This window comes from Microtus ochrogaster, linkage group LG1, assembly GCF_000317375.1.
Source record: "Microtus ochrogaster isolate Prairie Vole_2 linkage group LG1, MicOch1.0, whole genome shotgun sequence".
In the NCBI taxonomy this organism is placed as follows: Eukaryota; Metazoa; Chordata; class Mammalia; order Rodentia; family Cricetidae; genus Microtus; species Microtus ochrogaster.
The window spans coordinates 4,154,641-4,171,715 of NC_022027.1; the positions used below are offsets into that span (position 1 = coordinate 4,154,641).

General features: G+C 54.3%; 1 protein-coding gene across 1 annotated transcript in view; it reads left to right on the top strand.

Annotated features, from left to right (window-relative positions):
* The window catches only part of Shc2 (SHC adaptor protein 2), a 23,585-nt gene extending 7,175 nt beyond the window's left edge, over positions 1 to 16,410 (top strand). Inside the window, 12 exon segments of the mRNA XM_026785150.1 lie at positions 3,050 to 3,120; positions 4,557 to 4,617; positions 4,737 to 4,856; positions 7,336 to 7,389; positions 7,479 to 7,530; positions 7,614 to 7,740; positions 8,055 to 8,220; positions 8,328 to 8,391; positions 10,215 to 10,379; positions 12,114 to 12,424; positions 14,836 to 14,969; positions 15,818 to 16,410. Of these exon segments, the coding sequence (XP_026640951.1) occupies positions 3,050 to 3,120; positions 4,557 to 4,617; positions 4,737 to 4,856; positions 7,336 to 7,389; positions 7,479 to 7,530; positions 7,614 to 7,740; positions 8,055 to 8,220; positions 8,328 to 8,391; positions 10,215 to 10,379; positions 12,114 to 12,424; positions 14,836 to 14,964 (1,320 nt within the window). The 3' untranslated portion in view covers positions 14,965 to 14,969; positions 15,818 to 16,410.
* Positions 16,411 to 17,075: the final 665 nt, after the last annotated feature.

The window sequence follows — 17,075 nt, forward strand, 5'->3', positions numbered from 1 at the left end:
GAGAAACCCTGTCTCGAAAAATAAAATAAAATAAAATAAAATAAAAATAAACTGTTTGCCCTATTGCTCAGGCTTGTTACTAACTAGCTCTTTGACTTAGATTCACCCATAATTCTTTTCTATGTTTAGCCATGTGGCTTGGTGCCCTTTCTCATCTTGCTTTCTCTGCTTCTGGATAATGAATGCATCTCTGTCTTTCCCAGAATTTTCCTAATCTGGTTTCCCTGCCTATACTTCCTGCCTGACTACTGGCCAATCAGCATTTTATTAAACCAAAACAAGTGGCAAATTTTTAGAGTGTACAAGAGCATACCCCACAGCATTTACCTATAGATCCATCCATCCACCCATCCATCTATCCACCCATTCACCCATCTACCCATCCACCCATCCATCCACCCACCCACCATCCACCCACCCACCCACCCATCCATCCATCCATCCACCCACCCACCCATCCATCCATCCATCCATCCATCCATCCATCCATCCATCCATCCATCCACCCATCCACTCCACCCATCTTCCCTCTCATCCCCCTTCTGACCATCCATTCATCTCATAGGTGAGGTCCTCAGCTCATTCCTGTTTGTAGCTCCCCCGTACCTCTTCACCTCAGAGTGCATGAACCCTGTAACATCATCACAGCAGGGTCCTGTGGCTTTGGCTTCCCGGCCTTCATCCTCTTGTCTCTTCCACTTGGTCTCTAACTCACTTCTGGCCTGGCAATGCTGCTCCATTTGCCTGGGTCCTCCCGTACTGCTCCCTTCTCTTGGTCATTGCCCCGTGGCCCAGAAGATGTGAGCTCAGAGTCTCCTTCCTGGGCAGGTCCTGAGTGCCCTCTTTGTACCCCTTTTTGCATGTGAGCAGCCTAGCTGGGATGCAGGTCACTTCGTTGCTCCTTGCATCTTGGACAGTCATATCACCTTAGATAACTGCTAGGGATGCATCCAATGTCCCTGTGCTTCTGAAACCCTGTTCCTTTTGCTGATATCATACTGGAAAAATCACATGGTCTATGAGGAGCGAATTACTACACTTTAGAGTGTCAGTGTCTTCCTGTCCTCTGTTTGGAGGCACTCCTGGCCGCCGAGTCCACAAACCTGTGAGTGCACTCTGTGTGTGAGCATGCCCTCTGTGCTCCTTCATGTTGAGTCACACGAATGTTCTCATGATGATGACTCCCCCTTTCCACCGGCAGCAGAATTTGGAAATGTCATATAAATTCACAAAAATAACCTGCTTCACTTTTACCACTGTGCGCCATTTTTCTCCCACGTGCCATGTTTGTTCAGCTTCTCCAACGCAGTGGCAGCCGACTTAATATAAACTTCCAGAGAGCACGGGCAGATCTCAGGTCCGCGTGTCCTGCACGGGTAGCTCCTGGGGCTGCACAGCTGTTTATTTGCTGAGAGTGAATTCAGCCAGCACGGATCACCCTGCCCCCTGTGTCTGCGGGACAGTCTGCTCCCTCCACTGGGAGTACCTTCAGGGCTGGGACCCCGTAGGAGAAACTGAGGCAGTAGTTACGAGTGGGAGGGATGGGATGGTGGGTGCCTCAGCTGTCTCTTCCCACCCATGGGAAATCTGCCACATGGCACAGTGCTGATGGGCTGTGGGGTAAAATTCTAGAATTGGAGTCATGAGGTGAAAGTGTGTATACATTGATCTATTTTATTTTATTTTAATCGAGAGCTGGTTATGATGGCACATGGCTGCAATCCCAGCAATTAGAAGGTGGAAGCTGCAGGTATAAGGTCATACTTTATATAGTGAATTTGAGGCCAGCCTGGGCTACAAGAGCCCCTGCCCCTCAAACAGCAAAATTACAAAATAAGCTGGGTGTGGTGGTGCATGGACATCGGTCCAGCACTCAGGGGGTGGGGAAGCTGCAGAACGTCTCAGACCCAGGCTAGCCTCTGCACCAAGCACGACTCCAGAATTAACTAACGAAGCCTAAATCATGACAGGCTGGGGACCCGCCTGGTTGAGTTAAGAGCCCTTCTTCCTAGTTCCCACAGCTGGGTGGCTCCCAGGAGCCCCAGCTTCAGCTCCAGGGCATCTGGTACCCTGAAGCGTTACATGCACAAACCCACACACACAGCCTGTGAATGGGGGCTGTGCTACGGCTGCCAAGATGGGATTGGAAGGGAGTGGCAGTAATTTCTGGTCACTTCCTCTTCTCGCTAGATTCCTTCCCTTCCATTGACACAGTTCTCCTATGTAGCTCAGGGTAACCTCAAACTTCTGATCTTCCTGCTTCAGCCTCCTAAGTGCCCCCATGCTGGCTTCACTTCCAGAGGGGAAGCCAGGTGGTGGATGCATGGAAGGTGTCCCTTTCCACGGAGACGTTTGTCAAATAGAGGCCTACAAAGTTTCTCCTTTTGAGACCTGGTCTTTATATCCCAAGTTGGCCTCAGGCTTCCTGTGTAGCTGGGCTGTGGTGGTGCACGTCTTTAATCCCAACACTTAGGAGGCAGGGATAGGCGGATCTCTGAGTTTGAGGCCAGTCTGGTCTACAGAGTTTAGTTCTGTGACAGCCAGGGCCATGCAGAGAAACCCGGTCTTGAAAAACAAGACAAAGAACGAACTCCTTATCTAGCTGAAGATGGCTTTTAACTCCTGACCACTGCCTTGTGCATTGTGGTCGGGTGTGCACCACCACACCGCGTTCATGGGGTGCTTGGGCCAGCGCCCAGGGCCTAATTCATGCTGGGTGAGGGCTCTACCAACTGTGGACGGTGGTTGGCTGATGTTCGCATCTGTGCCCACCAGACGGTTCCTGTCTGGATCTTGTCTGTGGGTGGTGACTGGACTCAATAAACACTCGTGCCACCATCCCGCCTGAGATTGGGTTCAGAGCTGGGTGGGACTCGATGGTAGGTGAGGGAGGGTGGATCCAGGACGTCAGGCACAGAGTCCTGGGACGGTGGCTGTAGATGTCAGGGAGGGAGGAGAGCTCTGGGGAGCTGGAGAGAAAATTAAGTTCTCCGCAGCGATCCAGTTCCTGGGCTGGCTCACCTGCTGACTGACCACTCTCTCTCCCCAGTACATGGGCTGTATTGAGGTGCTCCGGTCCATGCGCTCTCTGGATTTCAACACCCGAACGCAGGTGACGAGGTGAGGCCTTGGAGTGGGCTGGGGGCTCGGGTCACAGTTGGCCTCTTGAGGGTGGCATGGTGGGTTGGGGGTGACCCACCGGGCACCCCTGACAGCAGATAGACTGGGCCCAGCACCAGCCCTACTTCAGCTTTGTGTCTCAGCTCCATCCCTGGTTGTTGTGCATGGCTGTCATGGACACTCCCCTGCTTCCATTTTCCCTCAGCCTGCCGTACCCTGGGGTGTGACTTCAGGAGGGTGACGGGAAGGCCTTTGCTTATTCCATTTGCTGTGAGCTTAAACACCAAGACACAAAGCTAGGTGTGGGAGCTCACACCTGGAGTTCCAGCAGTCGGGAGACAGAGGCATGAGGTTGGCCATCACCGGCCTAGCCTTGGCTACAGAGTGGGACTGACCAGGCTAGCCTAGGCTACAGAATGAGACTGTCTCAAGAAACAAACAAGAACAATAGATAGGATTTATTGCCCCAGCAACCCGCCCTGTCAACTGCAGTTCATTGCTTTAAAATATCTCTGCATAGTGTTTCATAGCCAGTTCCAGAACATTCCAACACCCTAAAAAGAAGCCCTGTTCTCCTGAGCATTTATCCCATCCCCTAACCCACCCAGCATCTACAAATCCCCTTCCTGTCTCTGGGCATTTCTGAGCATGGAGCCCACTGTGGCCTCATTTCTCTGTCTCCCTTGGTGTCACTGTGACAAAGTCCTGACAAGAACAGGGTCTATTCAGCTCGTTCAAGGGAGACAGGGTCTACTCAGGCCCTCCAGTGCAGCAGGGAGACAGGGTCTACTCAGGCCCTCCAGTGCATCGTCTGCTCATCATAATAAATATGTAATAAGACAATAAATAAAAAGCTAAATCTTCTTGAGGGATCATACTCATATAAGGAACAGAGAGAGATGAATTAATAAACTCACGTTTATGTGCACCTTGCTTTGTCCACTTGTACGCGGTCCAGGATCCCCTGGCTAGTGGATGGTGCCACCCACAGTGGACATTCTCCCCACCTCCACACAATCGAGATAGTCCTCTAGAGGTGTTCTCTGAGGCTTACCCCTAGGGGATAGACCACCTGTCTCATTGATCATAAAGTGTCCTCACGGTCCCTTCAACGCTGTGGTGTCTGTCCGACCCTCACTCCTCTCCGTGGGTGGGTGGACCGTGCTGTGTGTGCCTTCACCCATTCTGGACACCGGGTACCTAGGACCCTTCACTTCCCATCAGCCTGGCATCCTATTTCTGCCCCTGGTCTTTTGTACCACCCATTCTCATGAAGGCCAGCCTAGCCTCTAACTTGCAACACCTCTCAGGCGGGCCTTGAACTCATTGTCTTCCTGGCTCTGCCTCCTGAGCAAAGGGATCATCTCGCCTGGGTTCCCTTGGCTGCTCTCCTGGCTCTCATCCCTGCTGTTTCTAAGTTTGGTCTCATCCTACAGGGAAGCCATCAACCGGCTCCATGAGGCCGTGCCTGGCATTCGCGGCTCCTGGAAGAAGAAGGTGGGTGTGGCCTGTGGTCCCGCAGAGCTGGTGTGTGTCTTGGGAGACTGAAGGAGACTGTGGCCACCCAGAGCCCCTCTGGTCCCAGACTCAGGTGGCTCACTGTACCCTCCTCCTAGGCCCCAAACAAGGCGCTGGCTTCCATCCTGGGGAAGAGCAACCTGCGTTTCGCTGGCATGAGCATCTCCATCAACATCTCTGTGGATGGCCTCAACCTGTCTGTTCCTGCTACCCGCCAGGTGGGAGCCACGGCCCTCTGCCCACAACCCCACCTTTGCCCAGCCTACAACCCTGCCATCTCTACCCTGTCCACGTCCTGATATTTGCCCCCCTAACCACCCCTCTACATCCTTCACCCCACAGCCCAGCACCCTTCTTCTCAGTCCTATACTTTCAGACAGGTTTCTCTGTGTAGCCCTGGCTGTCCTGAAATTCCCTTTGTAGACCAAGCTGGTCTTTAGCTCAAGAATTCTGCCTGCCTCTGCCTCTCGAGTGCTGGGATCAAAGGTGTGCGCCACCACCTTTCAGTTCAGTCCTATAATTAAGTCCTCGCATCTAGCTCTGTCCAAATCCCCACCCTTAGCCCTGCCCCTGAGTGCATCCTGCCTGCCCACCACTTCCCCGGTGCCATGCCCACTTTCAACCCAGTCCACAGCTGCCCTTTGCCCCACAACTGGTGAACCAACCCCTGGTTCACCCATCCACAAACCCTCCACCCAACTTCAAAGCCCTCAACCACACCTACCCAGCAGGCCTCTCCTATAATCTGCAAGACCTTTAAGATGTCCAGAAATATCTGCTGTCCACTGAGGTGGAGTCAGGAAGTGGGGGTTGCTGTGTGCACAAAGTCCCCAGTAGTCAGGACCCTTGGTGCAGGTCCACAGGTGTCTAGAAGGGTGCCGGGCTAGAGTGCCTGGAGGGATGTGGGAGGAGAGGGATTCTAGGCTGGCCCCTGAGGAGAGGCTTCTCCTATGGTACAGGCAGCATGAACCTGGGGGAGGAGTCTGGGGTCTGTCCTGAGAGTGGTGACAATGGCATTGCAGACTCTGTCAGGAACTGAGGGGGCAGTGTAGGGCCAGCTGAGCAGTTGTCCTGGCAAGAGAAGCCATGGTTAGAGCTCATGGGGGGGGGGGGGCGCGGCTGAAATTAGGAGAATCTGAGAGGCAGAATGGGCAGGCTCTGCCGAGGGACTCATGGTGGTGAACAGACAGGCTGTGGGAAGACCTTGACCCCAACTGTAACCATCTGAACCCCAAGCCCAACTCTTAATTCTGATTACCTCAACTCTAGCTTCAACCTCTACCCCAACCCCATTTCTTTGTTTTGAGGCAAAATCTCACCATATAGCCTTGCCTGGCCTCAAACTCAGAGATCCACTTGCCTGTGTTGGGATAAAGGCATGGGTCACCATGATTGGTTTCAACCATACTTCTAACACTAGCCCCAATTGCAAGCTACCCCAACCCCTAACCTTAACTCTAACCAGGTCATCAGGTCTGTGGCAGACCAGGCCCTCTTAGCTGTGGGCACAAATTCTCATTTTGCCCTGGTAGAGCTGAGATTCAAGGAAGTCTTGAGCTGGAATTTTATCTGCTAGCCAGGCACAGGTTGAGTCTTATCAACACTGGTTCCCGCTGTAGCCCCTCAGTGAGCATTCCTTCCATCTCTGCCCCTCCTGGCTGGTGCTGGCACGGGCACATGCTGCATGCAGGAGGGTGTCTCACATCAGATATGGGACAAGGCTGGCCTTCCATCAGACGCAGGTGGTACCAAAGAGACATGCCTGTGGGCTGGGGCCCAGTTGGGAACGTGGTGGGTGTGGTGTCTTCCGAGGTTCCCCAGCTCCAGAGTCCACTGGTTATAGTGAGTGGGGGCTTCTCTGCCCCACACAAAGACTGGGAGCCCGCAGCATGGAGGCTCCCACAGATGCTGCTGATATGGTGGAGAAGGGAGACCACTCCTGACACAGGCCTAGGGATGGAGCGATGAAGGCAGCGGGCAGAGGACCAGAGCCTGGAGCAGAAGCCTCAGTCAGATGGTGGGAGGGACATGGCGTGTTCCATCTCATCCTGAGCCCTGGTTCCTGGGGAAGATGTGGCTACTGAGACCCCAGTTTCGGCCTTCTGAATTTGGTTATATGAGTCTTAGGAGCCTCTCTTCTCCCTACTCCTCCCCCTTCTTCACTCCTTCTTCCTCTTCCCCTTCCTCCCTCCCTCTTCTCCACTCCTCTCTCCTCCCCACTCCCCCCTTCCTCCTTCCTTCCCACTCCTTCCTCTCTCCCTCCTCCCTCCAGGAGGAAGTGCTTTAATTCTGAGGAAAGCAAATCTCTATACAACTTTAGGAACCCGAATGACAGGGAACAGATGGGGTGGGGTTGTGTAAATGAACGGGAATGAACATGTAACTGATTCATCTTCAGAGACCAGAGCCTGGGATGGGCTGCTTGGGGCGTGTGTGCGTGTGCGTGTGTGTGTGTGTGTGTGAGGGTGCTGCCATTTCTACACTCAGGTGGGTACACAATCATGTGTCTCCAAGGCCTGGCCTTCCTGTACCCTCTTTAGGCTCTGTTCTAGTCCTCATGAGGGCTGGTGTCCAGGTGGGACTCTTTGGCCTCAGCAATGGTAGACATCAGTCAGAGGGACATCCCTCCATCCATCCCATGTCCCCTGTCCCCTGCCAGCTGGCCGTGTGCCCATGTCTGCTTTCCTGTCCTCACAGATCATTGCCAACCATCATATGCAATCCATTTCCTTCGCTTCGGGTGGAGACACGGTAAGAAGGGACAGGCGGACCTCTATGTCCTTCCCTGGACCCCACGTCCAGGGAGCTGAACCTGCCGATCTCTCCCACTGTCTCTCCAGGACATGACTGATTACGTGGCCTATGTGGCCAAGGACCCCATCAACCAGAGAGGTGAGCTGAGCGGAGCTTGGGAGCCTGGGCCGGGGACAGGGATGTGCTGGGGTCACAGGTGCGCTGACACGTGACCTCCACAGCCTGCCACATCTTGGAGTGCTGTGAGGGTCTAGCCCAGAGCATCATCAGCACTGTAGGCCAAGCCTTCGAGCTGCGCTTCAAGCAATACCTGCACAGTCCCCCCAAGGCCATAGTGCCCCCCGAAAGGTAAAAAGAGCCCAGGGGCTGGCTGCCTTTGCCTTCTCTTTGCCCGGAGTCCCTTGTGTGGCTGCTCCATCTTCAGCACCAGCCTCCTTGTCCTTGTGAGGACGAAGCCTCATCCGATAGCAGATGGGGGTGGGGACGTCGTACATCTGGGTGCTGCCTGCTGCTTTCCCACACAGGCTGTAGTATGACAGCAGCTGGCTCGTGTGGCAGTCCTCCCGTCTCACCAGTGCTACGTGGGGAAGGTGTGGGTGTTAAGTGGCAGTGGGGGTTGGGAAGGGAGGACCAAGTGTCCTAGCCTTGTTCTGGGTCCCCAGGCTAACAGGGCTGGAGGAGTCGGCCTGGGGTGACGACGATGAGGCCATGGACCACAATTACTATAACAGCATTCCAGGGAAGGAACCACCCCTGGGTGGGCTGGTGGACTCCAGACTGGCTGTCACACAGCCGTGTGCCCTGGCGACACTTGGAGGCCTTGGACAGGTGAGTCTCCACTCCCCTATGGGGCAGAGGGGCCCGGAGCTATCCTTGGGGTGGGTGAGTGTGAAGAGGGCCTGGCACATGCCAGGGTCACCATGCTTCTCTTGCAGGGAATGTCACCTGCACGGAGAGATGCCCGGGGCTTGCCATGGGACATGGGTCCCTCCGGAACTGGTAGGTGGTGCTAACCTTACTGTGTCTGGTGTCCCCTGAAATGTCCCATCCCCAACAAACCTGTCTGTTATTGTGTAAATGTGCCCACAGTTGTGTTCTCCCCAATTTACCCCATCCTGCCATCTTTATTGCCTCACACAATGAGGCACACACATTTGGGGGTACACTCAGCTTCGTACACTTCTGAGCTTCAGGGGCGCTGCTCTCCTGTGAGCCTGTGTCTGCTGCCTGTACCCTGACGAGGCAGGCGTATGACATCATCATATCATATGATGGGTGGCTATGACTATGGAGGTTTCCAGAATTATCTGTGTACACTCAAGTGCTTTCTGTGTCTCCAGTGGGGGCTCACTCATAGGTGATACACTGGGCTCTCGTCCAAGTGTTTATCCTTGTGGGGTCTTTCCACCCCTGCACACCACAGACCTCTTGATCGTTTTCACGACTGTATAATCCCCCTCCATACAAGGCAGTGTGACTTCTCTCTGGTGTCTTGTTAATCTTCCCACCTGGGCTGTGGCTTTGGCTCGCTCTCCCTCAGCACCCACCTGAGCCGTCAGTAGTGTTCATACAGCTCCCAGGTCTCGCCAGCCCCTCTCACTCTCTGCCATATTATCATGATGATGATTTTTGGAGACAGGATCTCACGTAGTCCAGGCTGGCCTTGAATTTACTCTATAGCGAGGATGACCCTGAGCTCCTGCTCATGAAAACGAGGCTTTTCCTTGAGACAGAAACGAAGACAAAAGAGAACCACGTGAGACAGGGTCTCGTTCTGCACCTCAGCTGGCCTTGAACATACGTCCTGCCAGCTTCTGATTTCATGATTAAGTTCTTACTCTTCCCTTGTTAGAGCCTAAGTGACAGCCGTATCTAGGTTCTTGGAAGGCAGAGCCATGTATCGTGTATCATGCTGATGCAGGCAGAGTTCACACTCCTCAAGGAGGGCCTGGCCACAGCTGACACCATCCGTTCCCCACTTCCTACCTGGGGTTCTGAGAAGTGCCTGGAACCACCCTTGGACTCTGAGAAATCTGCTCAGCTGAGCTCAGATGGGAGAAATGAATGTCAGGCTGTTCATGAGGTTGGCACGACCCCCAGGGACCCTGAGGGGTGAGGCTGAGGGGATAGGGTGTCCTGCTACCCCTGCGTGGGTGCAGGCAAGTTGAACAGCCTTCAGGAGACTGAGATCCATCTTACAGGTAAATACAAAGAAGACAAGACAAAAGGCAGCACAAAAATTCAGATTTAATCCTTATCTCCCAGGTAAAAGCTGAGCGAGGTGGTCGCTGTCTGGAGTCCCAACACTGGGGACAGAGACTCGAGGATCCCGGGGGCTCATTGGCTTTCCACCATTTTAGTTTAGAGACCCTGTCTCAAACAATAAGATGGGTAGTGAGTGAGAAGACACCAACACTGACCTTCAACCTCCACACAAAAGAGGAGGAGGGATTTGCCAGTCTTAGAATAGGAGCAGCGAGTGGTAACAGCTCCACCATGCGGCGGGTCACGTAGTGGCAGGATCAGGAGAGCCACGGTCATTACTGTCTAAACAGGGTCAGTGTGAGCATCTAGCTCTTTGGAGCTTGGAGTCCCTCCCCACTATCCCTTCGGCCAGAGAGCTGTCCTCTGGCTGTGGCATAACTGGGCTCTGCCTCAATCTTGCGCGTGTGGCCAGCCTTTGTCCCCAGCTGGAACACGGTGTGAGGAGCCTCCGTTTAGCCTCTGTGGGGTGACACAGGTGGCGCCCCTGCCCGCTCCTGCCTCCCTCTCTCTAAGTCCTCGGGGTTTTCATCTCATCTGCCACCCTCCCTCCTTTCCAGCCCCACCTGGGGATGGCTACGTGCAGGCAGATGCTCGAGGGCCACATGACTACGAGGAGCACCTGTACGTCAACACCCAGGGCCTGGACGCTATGGAGTCCGAGGACATGTTCGAGGCTCCTTTGCTGCCTGAGGACAGCCCCAAGAAGGACCTGTTTGACATGCGTGCGTGGCCTGTTTCCCATCTGACCTGGGATTGCATGGGGGCGGTCCTTGGGAATCCAGAGGGTAGAGGTCCCAGACTATGAGCCTCAGTCAGCTAGGGACAGACTTCTGTGCCATGCCTAAGCTAGCCTGCTGGGTGAGGCTGAAGCCCCTTCTGTGGGCAGCCCAGCCTCTGCCCACAGACTCACAGTCTGAGGGGAGAGCCCCGACCTCCTGTCAGCCGGGACTGTCAGTTCCCACCTACTTGGCTAGGAGATCTCTCTGTCTGTCTCAGTCTCAACTCAGGGTCTCACGTGGGGGTGGGAGAGCTGGTCCAGCTCTCTCCTCGGAAACCCCAGGAAGATGACTCAGCCTGATGGCCCTGCTAATCTTTCCTCCCAGAAGGGTTTGTAGCACTCCATATTCTGATGTTCCCTGGGCACTATGGGGTGCTGACTCTCTCAGAGCCTCCCCCAGATCCTTGCAAGTGATCTCCCATTACTGCCATCTTTTCTTTGTGTCTGTGAGCATTTAGATGCCAGAAGACAACCTTGGCTAGCGTTGCTCAGTGCTGACTAACCGCCTTGTTCTCTAGTGCCTGGGATTTACTAACTAGGCTAAACTGGATGCCCAGTGAGCCCCCGGGATCCTCCTGGCCCCATTTCCTCTGTGTTGGAGTTACCGGGACACACTGTTCCCAGCTTTTTACATGGGTGCTGGGAATCGAACTTTGGTCCTCTGGTTGGCACTGCAAGGACTTACTGAGCCATTTCCCAAAACACATTTCGGTTGTGTTCCTGCTCATCATTGTGACTGTGGCGTGAGGTCCCACATGATGCCTGCTGTGTGCATGGTACTGGTTACAGAGCATGTCTCTTGGCTCCCCTCAGCAGGAAAACAGGTTGGGGTGAGCTCCCTGCAAAGGCGACAGCCGCTTACCTGACTTCCATGGGAAGGTGGGCTCTCAGTTAGCCCTTGGTAGGTTGGTCAGTGGGGCCTACTGAAGCTTCTGTATCAGGCATGTGGGTGCCAATCTGTGTCACCTTTTGTCGCCCCCTTTTTTCGGGAGGGTCCTGAGACTGGGAGAGGTCACTTGGCTTAGCGGTGGCAGCTCCATAGAAGTAGGGATGTGTGGCCACTTGCTGTTACCAATCATTGGCCATACCCATAATGTGGTCAGCAATGAGAGACGTCCATGGGGGTAGAGGGCTGGAGTGAAGGGAGTGCTGTGTGCCTCAGCTTCTTATGAAAACAGCTTTGGCAGTGAGTGGAACCAGTAAGCCTTGCTGACAACCCCCAGATGGGTTGTAGAGGCTGCACCTAGCACCAGGTTGGATCAAGTTCTAGGTTTGGCCTTATAACTGAGCACCTGTCATTCCAGCTAAGTAAGAGAATGAGACAGAAAGACAGAATTTGAGGCTAGCCTTGACAACTTGGTGAGACTCTGTCAAGAAGTAAAACAAGGACTGGGGATTTGACTGAGGGGTAAAGTCCTTCCCTAGAATCCCCAGGGAGGGGCTGGGGACGTGGTTAGGGTGGAGCCCCGCCCAGAATCCCCAGTGAGGGGCTAAGGGCGTGGTTAGGGTGGAGCCCCGCTTAGAATCCCCAATGAGGAGCTGGGGCGTGGTCAGGGAGTGGAGCTCCGCCTAGAATTCCCCAGTGAGGAGGGGCTGGGGTTGTGACCCTGGATTGCACCTATCTTGCAAGCCCGAGAGCTTGGGTTCTGTCCCAGCAATAGAAAAAAATGACCCGCAGGACCCTTTGAGGATGCCCTGAAGTTGCACGAGTGCACAGTCGCAACAGGCATCACTGCAGCCCCGTTCCCTTTGGAGGACCAGTGGCCCAGCCCCCCTACCCGCAGGGCCCCCATTGCACCCACTGAGGAGCAATTGAGTCAGGAGCCCTGGTACCATGGACGCATGAGCCGTCGGGCTGCGGAGAAGCTGCTTCGTGCCGATGGAGACTTCCTTGTGAGAGACAGCATCACCAACCCGGGGCAGTATGTCCTCACAGGCATGCACGCAGGGCAGCCCAAACATCTGCTGCTGGTGGACCCCGAGGGTGTGGTAAGCTGGCACTTGGGGCAGGAGGGAGGGCAGGGGCCGACTTCAGGGTTGGTGCCGTTCTTTAGATAATGGATCCCTTACTGTGGCGAAGCTCATTGGCATCAGCTTCTAGAGAACTACAAAACATTTTCAGTTAATTTTTTTTTCTTCTGAGACGGATTTTCTGTGTAGCCCTGGCTGACCTGGAACTCATTCTGTAGACCAGGTTGGCCTCAAATTTACAGAGATTCACCTGCCTTTGCCTCCTGAGTGCTGGGATTGATCAAAAAGAATGTTGAATCCAGATGTGTGACTTATGCCTGACATCCCAGCACTGGGGGCAGAGGCAGGAGGATTGCTGTAAGTTTCAGGCCAGCCTGGAACTTCAGAGTGAGAACCTTGTCCCAACAAAGGGCTTTCTACTTTGCAAAGCACTTTGGGGTTCACAGAAGCACCTCTGACCCCCAGCCTCTCCGAGCTCCCAGCCCGGGTGGCTGTTCCACATGCAGGATGGCAGTTATGGTTTCTCACTGCAGTGTTTACCAAGTCAGCCTGCTGGAATCAGCTGCTCTGGCTCCTGCTTAGTCTCACTGCATAGCCCTGTCTGACTGACGCTCCCTCTGTAGACTTCAGCCTACTTTGGAACTCAGAGCTCTGCCCCGGTGTGTGCCACCACACCTGGCTCTTGTTCCTTTTTCTTTTTTTCATATTTGTTATTATTTTATGTCTATGGGTGTTTTGCCTGCGTGTGTGTGTATATGGTGTTATGTGTGTGTATGTGGTGTGTGTATGTGGTGTTATATGTGTGTAGTGTGTGTGTGTGTGTGGTGTTATGTGTGTATGTGGTGTGTGTGTATATGTGGTGTGTTTGGTGGTGGTGGTGGTGTGTGTGTGTGGTGTGTGTGTGGTGTGTGTGTATGTGGTGTGTGTATGTGGTGTGTTTGGTGGTGGTTGTGTGTGTGGGGTGTGTGTGTGTGTGTGTGTGTATGTGGTGTGTGTGTGCATGTGTGGTGTGCAGTATGTGTGTGTGCAGTATCCTCCAAGGCCAGAAGAGTATCCCAGAGGACTGGAGTTATGAATGTTATGAGTGCCCACGTGGCTGCTGTGACTCAAATCCCGGTTCTCTGCTGGAGCAGCCGGTGCTCTCAAATGCAGAGCCACCTCTCCAGTCCGTCTATTTATTCATTTTTCTAAACCACAGGCTGCCTTGGGTTTCTTCCTGCCTGTTCCTCCGGCAAGGATATTGTTGGTGTCGTGAGAACCCATAAACGGCCATTTCTGAAGCCCTCCAGGCTGGGGAGTCCTTCTAACTTCGTGGGTACTTAGAGGCCTTTTCTAGGATCCTGCTGAGGAAAGATTGGGCTTGGAGCCTTCTCAGCCACGGAAGCCGTAGTGATTTTCCTGTCTAGATTAGTAATTCCCAACCTTCCTCATGCTGTGGCCCTTTAATACAGTTTCTCATGCTGTGTGACCCCAGCCATACAACTGTTTCATTGCAGCTTCATAACTGTCAATTGTCCAGTGTTGTGATAGGCGGGACATCTGACATCTGACCCCTGTGAAAGGGTCGTTCCACCCCGAGAGGGTTGCAACCCACAGGTTGAGGACTGCTAGTCTAGCTGGACCCTTGTGTGATTTTGGGGTGTCTTGGTTTCCTGGGGTTCTGAAGCACGTGACCACCAATGATACAGCCTAGAAAAGGGCGGGACTTGTCCTGAGGAGATCTCTGTGCCAGCCCTTAGCCGGAGCCTGGGGGTGGTTGGTAATCTCTGCCGTCTTTGGCTTGCGGACACGTCGGCTCTGTCTCTTCTTCCTTACTTGTGTGCATGCGCATGCATCTCCCTCTTGGGGCTTCCTCTCTTTCTTGAGGCAGGGTCTCACTGTGCAGCAGTGGTTGTCCTGGAGCTTGTAGACCAGGCTAGCCTTTGCCCTCTTGAATGCTGGATTAAGGGCATACAGTTTTCCCCTTTATCTTGAGGCACGGTCTCTCACTGAAGCTGGAGCTCAGAGATTTAGGTTGGCTGGTGAGTGGGCTCCAAGGGGCTGGATCTTCTTTTAGCACTGGGGTAGCTGGTGCACACAGGTGCAGGTGCACACAGCTTTCATACAGAGTTGGGGCTCCAGATTCAGGTCTCCATGCTGTGCAGCAGGCACGTTACTGACCAAACTCCTCAGCTTTTCAACTTTTATTGTTAGTTTTGAGACAGAGTCTACGAGGCTGTCCTCAAACTCAAAATCCTCCTGCTTCAGCCTCTCTGAACGCTAGGCTTATGGGTGTGCCTTATCACACTGGGCCTGTGGTTCTGGAGTCTTGGGGCTGGTTCTCGGGTGGAGCCCTATGCTCCACAAGTGCTTACCCAGCAGGTCTAAGCTGGTGGGAGCGTGGCCCATGGGATGCCGTCAGGGATGGGTGCTGAGGTTTCTGCCCACAGGTGCGGACGAAGGACGTGCTGTTTGAGAGCATCAGCCACCTCATAGACTACCACCTGAAGAACGGGTTGCCCATTGTGGCTGCCGAGAGTGAGTTGCACCTGCGGGGAGTGGTCTCCCGGGAGCCGTGAGCCAGGTGTGTAGTAGCCAGCTACAGCTGCTGTCTTCAATGTTCACCACTGATGGCTTTGGTACACTCGCTGGATTGTGCAGCCATTGCCGCAACTCACTGTGGAACATCTTATCATTCCAAAGCAAGCCCAGCCCCTAGAAGCAGTCACCCATCCTTCAAGGTGGCCTTACTGTGTGCTGCTTGCCCAGGTTTCCTGTCTGGTGGAGGGTGGGTTTGGTTTAGCTTCGGATTTTGGTGTAAAGGGGATGGAGGGCTGACTGGGAAGGAGGGAAAGACGTGATGCCCTCAGGATCTCTGTGCAGAACAGGAGGAGGGAGGTGGCTGTGGTAGGGGAGGGCAGGAGGTAGCAGCTGGATGTGGAGCTGGGTGGCGGGAAGAAGAGGGGCACTGTGGAATTTTCCCTGAAGCAGCTGGTCAGGTCAAGCTGTTCTTCATCCCCATGGCAATATCTCCTTCCTGTTCCCCTCAGGCCTCCTGCCTGGGGGTCAGGGCTGCAGGCAGAACTGCTCTGTGAGATGGAGGATGAGGCCCTGTGGGCCTCTCGGCTATCTGCCATGCTGGGGCCCGTGATGTCACCCAGACAGGTTCTGTTCCAGCCTCAAAGCAGTGAACTGAGGTGCCAACAATCAGAGCTGTCATTCTCTCAGCGCAGTTCTGAGACAGGCTGTGATGCTGGCAGCTCTGTCTACACAGAGAGTTTAAGATACTGCCCTGGGACACACAGCAGCAGCTTGGGGGACCCCAAGGCCCAGGTAGCTGGGTGCCCATGGCTACTGAGGCCTTTTCTGTTCAGCGAACACAGCGGTGGCTGTTGTCATGGACACCCTGCCGTCACTTCTTTCTGTCCACAGGTGATGGTTCTCAACACAGCTTCTACCCCCAGAGGCCCTTGCAGTGGCTTCGAGGGCACAGCCCTTTTCTCGGACCCTGAAACCACCAGAAACAGAATGGCTGTCATTTCTTCTTCCGCATAAGCCTCAGGAAGCCGCCTTTCCCCAGCTGCGCTCGGCTGGCTGGGCCAGTGAGATAGAGTTAGGGTTCAAACCCCTGGTCCTGCCTGAGCCCCCACTCTGAACGTGGGTGGGGTTGTATAAACCAAAGACTGACCGAGTCGCCTTTAACAGACACCCCAATGGCAGGCCCTGTGCCTTTGGTCCCTAGTGGGGCAGAGTTATCAGGCTGTGTCTATGAGTGATATGCATACCTCTGTGTGTGCCCTGACTGGCTCTGAGGACCCGGATGCATTGTTGCCTTTGGGGGGATCAAGGTGCTTTTGAGTCTCAAACCCCTGGTGGGCGAGCAGCCTTGGGGCTCGCCTGGAATGGTAGGACATCCAGGTGAGTTAGAGGCTGAGGAGCCTCACTGAGGTATGGAATCCAGTCAGCTCTTCCAACTGTCACCTCCCTGGACCTTCAGCTGTAATTAAACACAGTGTTGAACATGTGCCACCGTGTCTGTGTGCACCTGCCAGGGCTCCTGGGGGGGAAACTGAGGCTGAGCAGGAAGCTGTGCGGAGTCCTGGGGCGGGAGCGCCCTACCCCACCCCATGCCCCAACTCTCAACAGGCCTCCGGTTTTATTCCAAGATAAAGCCAGCTTCTTTCTCAATGTTTCTTAGCCCCTTCTTGGAGTCACTGTGGCTTACCTGCTAGGGCCCCCCTGAAGGAACAGACCCTGGACACAGGCAAGGATTGGGCTTCTCTGTGGTGTTCTGGAGTACATGCCGGGGAGGGCGTGGGAGTAAAAACCTCCACCTGCCCCAAACATGAGACGCAATAGAGGTAGAGTTCTCTTCCTCCCATCCCCACCCACCCACCCATCTCCTAACACCCATTCACACGCTCGTCTTTCCACCCACCCATTCATATGCCCATCTAGCCACATATCTACCCACCACTCATCAGCCCATCCATTCATCCACCCACCTACCTCCCTATCCAACCATCAGTTTGTCCGTCTACCAACCCATCGTATCCATCCATCCATCCATCCACCCACCCACCATCCACCCACCCACCCATCCATCCATCCATCCATCCATCCATCCATCCATCCACCATCCACCATCCATCCACCCACCCATCCATCCATCCATCCATCCATCCATCCA